This window comes from Taudactylus pleione, unplaced genomic scaffold, assembly GCF_031769625.1.
Source record: "Taudactylus pleione unplaced genomic scaffold, aTauple2 ptg000278l, whole genome shotgun sequence".
In the NCBI taxonomy this organism is placed as follows: Eukaryota; Metazoa; Chordata; class Amphibia; order Anura; family Myobatrachidae; genus Taudactylus; species Taudactylus pleione.
Genome location: NW_028284680.1, coordinates 6,544,975 through 6,558,079, shown reverse-complemented (window position 1 = coordinate 6,558,079; position 13,105 = coordinate 6,544,975). Strand labels below are relative to the sequence as shown.

The 13,105-nt window shown below is 45.0% G+C and overlaps 1 protein-coding gene across 2 annotated transcripts in view; it reads right to left on the bottom strand.

The window, feature by feature from the left end:
* Positions 1-800: 800 nt before the first annotated feature.
* The window catches only part of UBASH3B (ubiquitin associated and SH3 domain containing B), a 195,709-nt gene continuing 183,404 nt past the window's right edge, over positions 801-13,105 (bottom strand). For both annotated transcript variants that reach the window (XM_088481811.1, XM_088481812.1), the window contains exon 14: positions 801-7,960. In XM_088481811.1, coding sequence (XP_088337937.1) covers positions 7,823-7,960 — 138 coding nt within the window. In that variant the 3' untranslated portion in view covers positions 801-7,822. The remainder of the gene's footprint in view (positions 7,961-13,105) is intronic.

Genomic DNA, 13,105 nt, shown 5'->3' with positions numbered 1-13,105 from the left:
GGACGTCCAATGTCAGCACCCGTAGACGTAGTACTACCGCCTGGTGCGTATTTACACGTCAACATCGGTCACAGCAGCGAACCCCGCACCAGCTCTATGACAGGTGCAGAGTAACAATGTGAGTACGGCCTCCAAAGTGACTGTCTGAACGCGCAAACACTTCAGCGACACGCCTATAACACGCACCATCTCCGTGCTACTTTTGCCACCTCTCAGCACCTTTCCAAGACCTCACTGATACTGCGCGTCTCCGTCCCAACATCGCCTTTCTGCGCGCACACCGTGTAACACATGCCGCATACCAGTTGTTACTGATTTTTTCACAGTAGCATAGAATCGCTCGGCTCCGCCACCATCAGCATTGTGCGCGGCCCAGAATCACAGGCCTGTAATCTAACAGAACTGCGCACAGCGAGAGAGGAACGTGACCTTCAGCCATTATATTGTGCCAGGCAGATTATCATTGCCCCTGCAGTAGGTACAGTTATATCTGCAGTAACAGTAACTAAGGGAATTCTAAACAAATACATTTGCACCATGTGGTCTGTAGGTGGAGTATAGATTTCATTAAACCATATCTTTAACCATGAAAATTGTTAATATATATAATGTTAGTGCTTCTACTCCACCAGACCCATGTGACGTCTTCTCATCTGCGAAGACCGACTCTCCCGGCAGTGTTATTATTCGGACATTATGATAAATAACAGAAGATACACTTACAGGTGTACGCAGCTATATACCGCAAGTCAGTGAGCGTTTTGTTACAGGAGAATGAGCGGAGCCTTGAGATACAGAGAGAGACATTTATTTCAGTTATCCAACGCATTTTATGACAAAATACATAACTAGCACTGGACTGAGGGAGGGAACACTGTAATCACCATCTCAGCGGCCTGGGCCGTTCACATCTGCATTATAATACACGTCAGACACAACACGTGTCGGAATCCAGTGTGAGAAATCCCTATTAATGCTACGATGATCTCTTCAAGCAGATTAGTAGCCTGCAAAGCATAAAAAGTGCAACATAAGGACAGCGCTGGTCAGTGTCGGCAAATCCAGGCGCGTTCAGGGCGTCACCTCTCCGTATGATGGATCTGCTAGGACCAGGATGCTGTGTGCTAAACAAGTGACGGCCTGAATCTCTGCCCTGCGTCTCTGAACTATTCATCACTGCTTTACCTAAAGGCAACGTCATGTCAATTTGGGAATTTATCTAATAAGCCAGAAAGTAGCAGCCATATTGGGGAATGATCTCTGCTGAGGTCACCGCTTGGCTACAGCGTTGATTGTTTTTGTGAATACATTTGGTAGAGCGTAATATGACCAAGACTCCTACAATAAGAAGTCATGAAATAATACAAATTTACTGTTTCCTGAAGCCCAATATCCGGCCATATAATGTAACGGTATTTATAGGTGTTCCCACATTGAGACAATGCCGTACTGGTTAGTACATTGCCCTCCTGCAACTGTTACCAAACATTACTTTAACTTGTGCGTTAATAAAACTGATCTCCACTTTATGCAATGAGTGGCATTGTACCTTGAGAGCAGATCTGTGTCATATCCAAGGGCAATGATAAAAAGTATTTAGTGAACGACAAAGCAATATACATCGTAACGGTTGCAGGTGGGCGTGGGCAAACAAAAGTTTAGCGTCACCAGAAGGTGAAAACCCTATAACTTATATGCTGTATTGGCCATCAGATGACAGCGCCCTCCGGTGGTTTCTCTGTGAACTCTCTCTAGACTACACATCACAGCTTTAGCACAGAGCACGTAATAAAGGCGTCTGCGTTTTTGGTTTGATTGTCATTCTTAAAATAAACATATTTTCATTCTCTAGACTCACAGAATGTAAAAATATAGCAGAATGCTCTAGTACAGTGCAATTGTAAATGGGAACCAGGTTTAGCTCCCTGTGACTCCCCAGCACCAGCATGCTGGATCTTGTGGTTCAGCCACAGGTTGCCTACTGTGCTGTAGAATAGGAATTATATTTGCTAGGTAGGTAACAAGTACTGTACGATACTATATGTGCAAATTCATTCGGACAATAATATATAGATTAATATCGCAAACAAAGAACAATAGCCCCTGAATTCCTGACTGGGGCATAAACGTTTAATAGAATACCCTCCCGTGTATATTTAGCTCTCGGGGGCAGGCAGCATGGATACTGGGGTCTCTCATACATCACATTTACAGCAATAGCTTAGGGAATAAAACCGCCCTCACTTCAGTGTTCTTATTACTAATACAGAACAGCAATCCAGAATACATGGGTTCAGGAGCCGAGTCCCCCAAATTGGACCCGATCACAGATTATACTGGGGCAGCGTTGTGGAAATGTATAATTGCATAGGGAGCATCGATCCCATACACCTGTATATAGCCTGGCGATAATCGCTCCTCTGTAACAGTAAAAAGAAAGTTCGATTTTGTTGTTAAGAAGAAAGCTAAAAAATAAATAAGTAACTTTTTGAGCGATACAAGAAGCATTTCCCGCACACCTGATAAACGACCTGACAAGCATCTGTACAATGCTAGACTATACCATAGGGATGGTCATCGATGATTTATGGCCGATGTCGAATGCTTTTACCATCAATGGGTGAGAACCAGATGGTTTCCCTCCATCAATGGCACAGCATAACCAAATGGGTTTTTTTTACAAGGTGAAACCTTCGATGGTCATCCATTGCAAAGTTGGTAACTATCGATGGCCACTTGCTATATCACCATCGATGGTAGTGACACCGATGGCCATCCCTACTATACAACAAAGTTTAGCTCCACCCATACACAGCCTTCCCTGGATGGGCGTCTCATTACGCCTTCCGGTGATTATATACTAGCGTACAGAATAATGCCTGTAACAGTGATATGTGAATGGGTGGGAGTAGCGCCATCTTGCTGCCTCTGTAGAGCCAATCAGGATGGGGTGCTATAGGCTAGTAGCTGCCAAAACTTATTGTACCGCGTAACAAGTAAATGCTGCAATAAGAAATCTCAAGTGTCCGCCGTTTCCACGAGCGCTGTTACCACCTGAGACGTCGACCGGGGCTGTAATGTAGCTCCCGTGTCACTACAACACCTATTATATGTAAACCGCACACATAACCCCCCTCGTCTTCTCTATTTACATCTCGTGGAAGTCCTTGTACTGCATAGCTAAATGACATGCATACGGTGAGCGGGCATAGAACACACCCATGCTGATGTGTGCCTGTCATGTCTGAGGCCTAGCCCCGTGCGCCTGAGAATGCAGCCTATTCATGCAGTAGCACACCCGCCATAGCACACTCCCAACACTAGGGGGCAGATGTATCAAAGCTTGGAGAGAGATAAAGACCAATCAGCTCCTGTCATTTTTGAAACAGCCTGTAAAATGACAGGAGCTGATTGGTTGGTACTTTCTCTCCCTCTCTCCAAGCTTTGATGCATCTCCTCCTAGGTTAATTAGGCCATATTTAATTTGCCAGTCTGTGGCCCTCAAAAATCAGGACTGCTGGGAGGGGAGGGATGTTACTGCTTCCTAGTGAATGGATATGCTGCATTCTCATAAATGTTATTGTTTAATTTTCTTACCCACAAAATGGCTCCTCCACTGCGCCTCAGGCTTGCCAACCTTTGTAATTAACGGACGACTGGCGCTTTTTTTTAATTATTTTTACTATTATTAATAGGGGCCAGGGGGTTATTGGTTTGTTGTTTCATCTGTCAGCAAAAGGAAAAATTGTGTTAATTGACCTCTGTTTCTTTTACTGACAGGTAAAAAATTGTACTTACAATTTTTGACAGCCAACAAAAATACTGTAAGGTTGGCAGAGCTGCTGCGTGTAGGGAACAAGTGCACTTTAATCCCAGCCCGTGTATCCGGACAGCTCACACATTACTCAGTGGCAGAGAGACAAGATACTATAGTTGGCTACTAGAACAGCTCTATGTTCCATATGGTCTGCATTTTGGTGACAGAATACAAACTTGCAGTAGCCCATAGCAACCAGATATTTGTGAATATTATCAATAAAGCAGAGTGCTGGTTGCTACGGGTTACTGGATGTGTAGGGAATAAATCCATGCCTGCCATTATTTGAATAGGGAAATGTAGTTTCCGATGGCAAATTGTCAGTGTAAGTCCTCATCCTATAAGGGGCTTCTGTTCTTATTCATTAGGCAAACTGGTCTCCCACCTAGGGCAATGAGGTGTCTGGATTAACCGAACCCTTTGGTGGTAGAGGGAGCCTGGACCCGAATGTTTCTATATCACCCTAATGTGGCTCTGCCGCTGTATCATTAAAAATAATGAAAAAAATTCCTGTCCTTCAGGAATTAGGATCTCATCCAGAGTCGGTCGTAAGCGGCCGCTCCTCGTACGCATTTGATGTTTCCAAACCACGCATGCGTACGGTTAGTTGTGCGCATGTGCGTACGAGACCTTGCGATCCAAAATGCTGTCGATCGTACGGCTTACGAGCAGGAAGTGGCTTCCGAGAGTTGATTGACATGAAAGGCCGTTTGTGGGTGGTGACGGGGGTGGTGGTCTGAAAACGCAGGCGTTCCTCACCGTTTTCAGGGGCATACATAAATTTTCTGCTACGACCGACATAGAAGACCGGAAGTAGTAAAACGTCACTCTGCGAGCAGGTTAGAGGCCTGGCTGATCGTACAGCTTGATGTTGGGTACGTGCTCTCTCAGGCCCCAGAGTACAATCGATACTATCGAATGTGACTGATGTTCGGAGTGATGTTTCTATTTTGAGCCACACAATGCAAGCAGCTAATAATCGATTGTTGTAGCTAATAACACTGCTAATCGGCATGTAATTGATTCAGCTGCCTTTGCATTAGCGAATCATAAGAATAAATAAATGTCAGGGCGATGGCTTATTCTATGCTGTTTTTTGGTAATTTTTGGAGTAATTTGCACACAACGCAAGCGGCCACAACCATCAAAAGAAAATTAACATACAGCGACTGACAATGACTGACAACGATTGACTCGATCGCTAGCTGATATCACTCGTTAGCTAGAGGAGGTGCATTGGTCACGTATGGGCGTCACTTTGGTTACGACCGACCATGCGATCGCTAACTTTTTCAGTATTGCGGTCGTTAGGCGTACGACCGAGCGGCCGCTTATGACCGACTCTGAATGAGGTCCTTAGTCCATGTAAATGGTTTACCTGACACCTCTCCCTCTCATAGTTTAATGTTTCTCCGAGTCCATTGGGGGATACCGTAACCATGTGGGTATAGATGGTGACCCAGGAGTAAGGCCGTTGGTTTGAATTCTGCACATATTCTTCCCCCTCTATCTCCCCTCTCATCAGGAAAACGCTCTTAGTAACTAAACACAGAAGAGGACGAAAACCCAGCAGAACAAGGAAAGATGTTTTCCAACATGGAAGATTAAACAACAAATTCAATAAAAAAAGCGCAAAGACAGAGGGAGCGCAGTGACCGCCAATCATGGATTTAATGGAAAGTACGAAAATCACGTCTTCTCTTTCATCCAACTGGAAGTTCCAGATCTGCCCCTGAGGGAGGGCAGGTTCTACATTTGTTGAGCACACGACCTTCTGCCCAAAACATTGAACCGGTAAATTGGGCCTTAATATTCTGAGGAACCAGTTTTCTGAGCATCATCTAGAATAAACAGGTCCTCTATCTCCTGATAGCGGAGGTCCTATCTAGGACCCTCATGCAGGGACCCTTTTCTTCCTGTGAGGGACCTCTCCTTAAAGAAGGAAGGAATACTCATATCCTGATTTAGGTGGACTTTACACGCCACTTTCGGTAGAGAGGGCTAGTATGCAGGACGCTCCTGTACTCAACAATAATAATACAGGGCTCCATTCAGAGATGTACGCTAATGCCATTGTACCTTGAAGCGTGTCATGTGCGCCTTAGACGTATGCGATTACCGATAATCGGTCAACTGCATACATATCGGCTCTGTGTACATCTGTGAATCACGCCCATGGACCTACAAGAGGTGCTCCCAGTTCTGCTCCGGCCGGGAAGCCAGGGACAAAATTTGTACATTCAAAGAACTGAGTTTCAAACCACCACCGAGATCTCTTGGCAACAGTGGGGCTCACCGAAAGGTAGTGATACAGGAAAACCTCTCCTCCCGCGCCAGGAAACAAGATCTCCAACTCTATGGTAGATTGTAGCAGAAACAGGTTTCCTAGCTTAAGTCAATCACACTGTCAGCGGCTTTTTGCCTTAAGAATCGTGGAATCGATAGTCACGCCGTTAACGCCAAATTTGACCATTATCATAATGAGGAAGGGGACCATGACCTAGAGGGTCTCGTCATACAGGAAGTTGACCCACTGCTATCTTTTGGGTGTCTTAGTCCCACCACGTCCTGGGCCAGACCAAGAGGACCTGAGCCTCCTCTCTCTCTGGATGTTTTTGAGAACCCCCAGGAAAACATATAACGTGAATTGCATTTGGCAGCTGAGGGGGTGGCGTTCATCTCCGTTCTACACTGAAGGAAAAAGGGGGTGTTGCCCATATCGGCCAATCAGATTCTTTTATTTTGTTTTGCACAATTTAGAAAATTGCAAATGCCTGGTTGTTGTACGCAGCTCAACTCTTTCCGGGACAGGTTCTATAACTGTCCCCCTGATGTTTGCTACTCAGGGGCGGGGACTCTGTTGGGGGACTGCCAAGGGATAGATATGAACAGGAATGGTGTAATAAAAAAAAAAAAGGAAGGTGTGGGGACTATGGTATGCAGTAGGGAAGCTGGCGGAACTAATCCCGATAGCCGGCTTCCCGACTGCTTCATCCCGGCGAGGGTTAAATGACAGGCGTCTAAATCTAGACGCCTGTCATTTTACCGACGCCGGGTTGGACACCCCCCCCGGGAGGTTAGGTTTAGGCTAGGGGAAGGGGCGGTTAGGGTTAGGCACCACCCCGGGGGACTTAGGTTTAGACGGCGGGGAAGGGGGGGGTTAGGTTTAGGCACTTAGAGGGGGGATTAGGGTTAGGCACTGGGGGCGGGAAGGTTAGGGGGTAGAATTAGGTTAGAAAATACTGGACGATCGGGATTTCCTCCTCTGCCGGGATGCCGCTATCGGGATTCCAACCGCCGGGCATGGGTCCAGCGGTAAATCTTACCGATTCCAGGGACTATAAATGACCATTTATTTACACCCCCCAGTACCAGAGCCAAACATTTTACCTCAGAATTTGTAGGAAATCCATAGAGATCAGTGAAGATAATCCGGGGACCCTGTCAGGAAAATATCCCTCACAGTCTCAGGAAAGGTTCATTACGAGAGATAATACCATGTTACTCTGCCACACGAGTACTTATGAGCTGGATAACACATGGGGACCTGGGTCCGGTAACGCCCAACAGCCGTGAGTAACGTGTGAAGCACATAATATAATGAGCGGGAAGACGAGAGCTCTGTCCGCTCAATGCCAGGAAGCTCCGCAGACAGAACGTAAGCTGCACTTAGACTCACGGACATTGATTTGAGGTTTAGCTTGTATAAAGTGACTGCGGATTCATGCTCTATTTACACCTCCAGCACTGGGCCGGCAGATATTATCCGCGTAATATACATATGTATCACTTTGACCTGGTAAATGGTAATTTTCAACAAAAATAACTATTATAAACCTCACTCATATTTTATATATATATATATATATATATATATATATATTCTCAAACATGTAATACACTAGTATATTTAGGCAGCGCTGTGATGCTTTGCCTGCATTTGCATCCAAAGGCCATATGTTCTACAGTCTGATATGGATAAATAGCTTGGTCCGTCCTCGGTGCTCATTCCTGAAGTAACGTTTCCCTCCAGTTAAAGCCACCGGTTGGTCCATGAGTGAGAGGGAGAATCGGGGGATCAGTCAGCTGCCAGAGGCCGGCATCGCCGAGCTCTTCACAACAGCAAAAACCTAAGTACGGGATCTGGAATGAGAGAAGACGGGCGGAGGATCAGAGTTTTATCACCTCTTCAAATAAATGTAAGCATGTGACCTAAGATGTCACCAAATAGCACAGCGTTGGTGGGGATGTTCCCATAGCCCCCAAATCGTATCCAGGGAGTGTGAGGGTGCACCATAAACCTAAGACTGTGGGGTCTATGTGCTAAGCCCTGGGGAGAGATGAAGTGTAGAGATAAAGTACCAACCAATCTGCTCCTGTCATTTTCTTTCAAACACAGCATGTAAAGTGAGTTAGGAGCTGATTGGTTGGTACTTTTTCTCTCTACGAGGCTTAGTACATAGACCCCTAAATGTGATCCAGTCACAAAACCTCATCTAAATGGAAGGATGTCCAAAAGAATGACTGAACGAGACGGGGTTAGTTTGTCCCAATGGTTACCTCCGAATTCATGTATAGCTGTGAGAAGCCCTGACTACTATAATAGACTGCAGTACATTACACCGTCTGTGCTGCCCATATAAATGACAGCTATAATAGACTGCAGTACATTACACCGTCTGTGCTGCCCATATAATAGACGGCTATAATAGACTGCAGTACATTACACCGTCTGGTGCTGCCCATATAATAGACGGCTATAATAGACTGCAGTACATTACACCGTCTGTGCTGCCCATATAAATGACGGCTATAATAGACTGCAGTACATTACACCGTCTGGTGCTGCCCATATAATAGACGGCTATAATAGACTGCAGTACATTACACCGTCTGTGCTGCCCATATAAATGACAGCTATAATAGACTGCAGTACATTACACCGTCTGTGCTGCCCATATAAATGACAGCTATAATAGACTGCAGTACATTACACCGTCTGTGCTGCCCATATAATAGACGGCTATAATAGACTGCAGTACATGACACCGTCTGGTGCTGCTGATATAAATGACGGCTATAATAGACTGCAGTACATGACACCGTCCGTACTGCCCATATAATAGACGGCTATAATAGACTGCAGTACATTACACCGTCTGTGCTGCCCATATAATAGACTGCTATAATAGACTGCAGTACATTACATCGTCTGTGCTGTCCATATAATAGACGGCTATAATAGACTGCAGTACATGACACCGTCAGTGCTGCCCATATAATAGACGGCTATAATACACTGCAGTACATGACACCGTCCGTGCTGCCTATATAACAGACGGCTATAATAGACTGCAGTACATTACACCGTCTGTGCTGCCCATATAATAGACTGCAGTACATGACACCGTCTGTGCTGCCCATATAATAGACGGCTATAATAGACTGCAGTACATGACACCGTCTGTGCTGCCCATATAATAGACGGCTATAACAGACTGCAGTACATGACACCGTCTGTGCTGCCCATATAATAGACAGCTATAACAGACTGCAGTACATTACACCGTCCGTGCTGCCCATATAATAGACGGCTATAATAGACTGCAGTACATTACACCGTCTGTGCTGCCCATATAATAGACGGCTATAATAGACTGCAGTACATTACACCGTCTGTGCTGCCCATATAATAGACGGCTATAATAGACTGCAGTACATTACACCGTCTGTGCTGCCCATATAATAGACGGCTATAATAGACTGCAGTACATTACACCGTCTGGTGCTGCTCATATAATAGACGGCTATAATAGACTGCAGTACATTACACCGTCTGTGCTGCCCATATAATAGACGGCTATAATAGACTGCAGTACATTACACCGTCTATGTTGCCCATATAATAGACGGCTATAATAGACTGCAGTACATTACACCGTCTGTGCTGCCCATATAATAGACGGCTATAATAGACTGCAGTACATGACACCGTCTGGTGCTGCCCATATAATAGACGGCTATAATAGACTGCAGTACATTACACCGTCTGTGCTGCCCATATAATAGACGGCTATAATAGACTGCAGTACATTACACCGTCTTTGCTGCCCATATAAATGACAGCTATAATAGACTGCAGTACATTACACCGTCTGTGCTGCCCATATAATAGACGGCTATAATAGACTGCAGTACATTACACCGTCTGTGCTGTCCATATAAATGACAGCTATAATAGACTGCAGTACATTACACCGTCTGTGCTGCCCATATAATAGACGGCTATAATAGACTGCAGTACATGACACCCTCTGGTGCTGCCCATATAATAGATGGCTATAATAGACTGCAGTACATGACACCGTCTGGTGCTGCCCATATAATAGACGGCTATAATAGACTGCAGTACATTACACCGTCTGTGCTGCCCATATAATAGACGGCTATAATAGACTGCAGTACATTACACCGTCTGTGCTGCCCATATAAATGACGGCTATAATAGACTGCAGTACATGACACCGTCTGGTGCTGCCCATATAAATGACGGCTATAATAGACTGCACTACATGACACCGTCTGTGCTGCCCATATAAATGACAGCTATAATAGACTGCAGTACATTACACCGTCTGTGCTGCCCATATAATAGACGGCTATAATAGACTGCAGTACATTACACCGTCTGGTGCTGCCCATGTAATAGACGGCTATAATAGACTGCAGTACATTACACCGTCTGTGCTGCCCATATAAATGACAGCTATAATAGACTGCAGTACATTACACCGTCTGTGCTGCCCATATAAATGACAGCTATAATAGACTGCAGTACATGACACCGTCTGGTGCTGCTGATATAAATGACGGCTATAATAGACTGCAGTACATGACACCGTCCGTACTGCCCATATAATAGACGGCTATAATAGACTGCAGTACATGATACCGTCTGTGCTGCCCATATAATAGACGGCTATAATAGACTGCAGTACATTACACCGTCTGTGCTCCCCATATAATAGACTGCTATAATAGACTGCAGTACATTACATCGTCTGTGCTGTCCATATAATAGACGGCTATAATAGACTGCAGTACATGACACCGTCAGTGCTGCCCATATAATAGACGGCTATAATACACTGCAGTACATGACACCGTCCGTGCTGCCCATATAACAGACGGCTATAATAGACTGCAGTACATTACACCGTCTGTGCTGCCCATATAATAGACTGCAGTACATGACACCGTCTGTGCTGCCCATATAATAGACGGCTATAACAGACTGCAGTACATGACACCGTCTGTGCTGCCCATATAATAGACAGCTATAATAGACTGCAGTACATTACACCGTCCGTGCTGCCCATATAATAGACGGCTATAATAGACTGCAGTACATTACACCGTCTGTGCTGCCCATATAATAGACGGCTATAATAGACTGCAGTACATTATACCGTCTGTGCTGCCCATATAATAGACGGCTATAATAGACTGCAGTACATTACACCGTCTGTGCTGCCCATATAATAGACGGATATAATAGACTGCAGTACATTACACCGTCTGGTGCTGCTCATATAATAGACGGCTATAATAGACTGCAGTACATTACACCGTCTGTGCTGCCCATATAATAGACGGCTATAATAGACTGCAGTACATTACACCGTCTGTGCTGCCCATATAATAGACGGCTATAATAGACTGCAGTACATTACACCGTCTGTGCTGCCCATATAATAGACGGCTATAATAGACTGCAGTACATGACACCGTCTGGTGCTGCCCATATAATAAACGGCTATAATAGACTGCAGTACATTACACCGTCTGTGCTGCCCATATAATAGACGGCTATAATAGACTGCAGTACATTACACCGTCTTTGCTGCCCATATAAATGACAGCTATAATAGACTGCAGTACATTACACCGTCTGTGCTGCCCATATAATAGACGGCTATAATAGACTGCAGTACATTACATCGTCTGTGCTGCCCATATAAATGACAGCTATAATAGACTGCAGTACATTACACCGTCTGGTGCTGCCCATATAATAGACGGCTATAATAGACTGCAGTACATGACACCGTCTGGTGCTGCCCATATAATAGACGGCTATAATAGACTGCAGTACATTACACCGTCTGTGCTGCCCATATAATAGACGGCTATAATAGACTGCAGTACATTACACCGTCTGTGCTGCCCATATAATAGACGGCTATAATAGACTGCAGTACATGACACCGTCTGGTGCTGCCCATATAAATGACGGCTATAATAGACTGCACTACATGACACCGTCTGTGCTGCCCATATAATAGACGGCTATAATACACTGCAGTACATGACACCGTCCGTGCTGCCCATATAATAGACGGCTATAATACACTGCAGTACATGACACCGTCCGTGCTGCCCATATAATAGACGGCTATAATACACTGCAGTACATGACACCATCCGTGCTGCCCATATAATAGACGGCTATAATAGACTGCAGTACATGACACCATCTGTGCTGCCCATATAATAGACGGCTATAATAGACTGCAGTACATTACACCGTCTGTGCTGCCCATATAATAGACTGCTATAATAGACTGCAGTACATTACATCGTCTGTGCTGTCCATATAATAGACGGCTATAATAGACAGCAGTACATGACACCGTCAGTGCTGCCCATATAATAGACGGCTATAATACACTGCAGTACATGACACCGTCCGTGCTGCCCATATAACAGACGGCTATAATAGACTGCAGTACATTACACCGTCTGTGCTGCCCATATAATAGACGGCTATAATAGACTGCAGTATATTACACCGTCTGTGCTGCCCATATAATAGACGGCTATAATAGACTGCAGTACATGACACCGTCTGTGCTGCCCATATAATAGACGGCTATAACAGACTGCAGTACATGACACCGTCTGTGCTGCCCATATAATAGACAGCTATAACAGACTGCAGTACATTACACCGTCCGTGCTGCCCATATAATAGACGGCTATAATAGACTGCAGTACATGACACCGTCTGTGCTGCCCATATAATAGACGGCTATAATACACTGCAGTACATTACATCGTCTGGTGCTGCCCATATAATAGACGGCTATAATAGACTGCAGTACATGACACCATCCGTGCTGCCCATATAATAGACGGCTATAATAGACTGCAGTACATGAGACCGTCCGTGCTTCCCATATAATAGACGGCTATAATAGACTGCAGTACATGACACCGTCCGTGCTG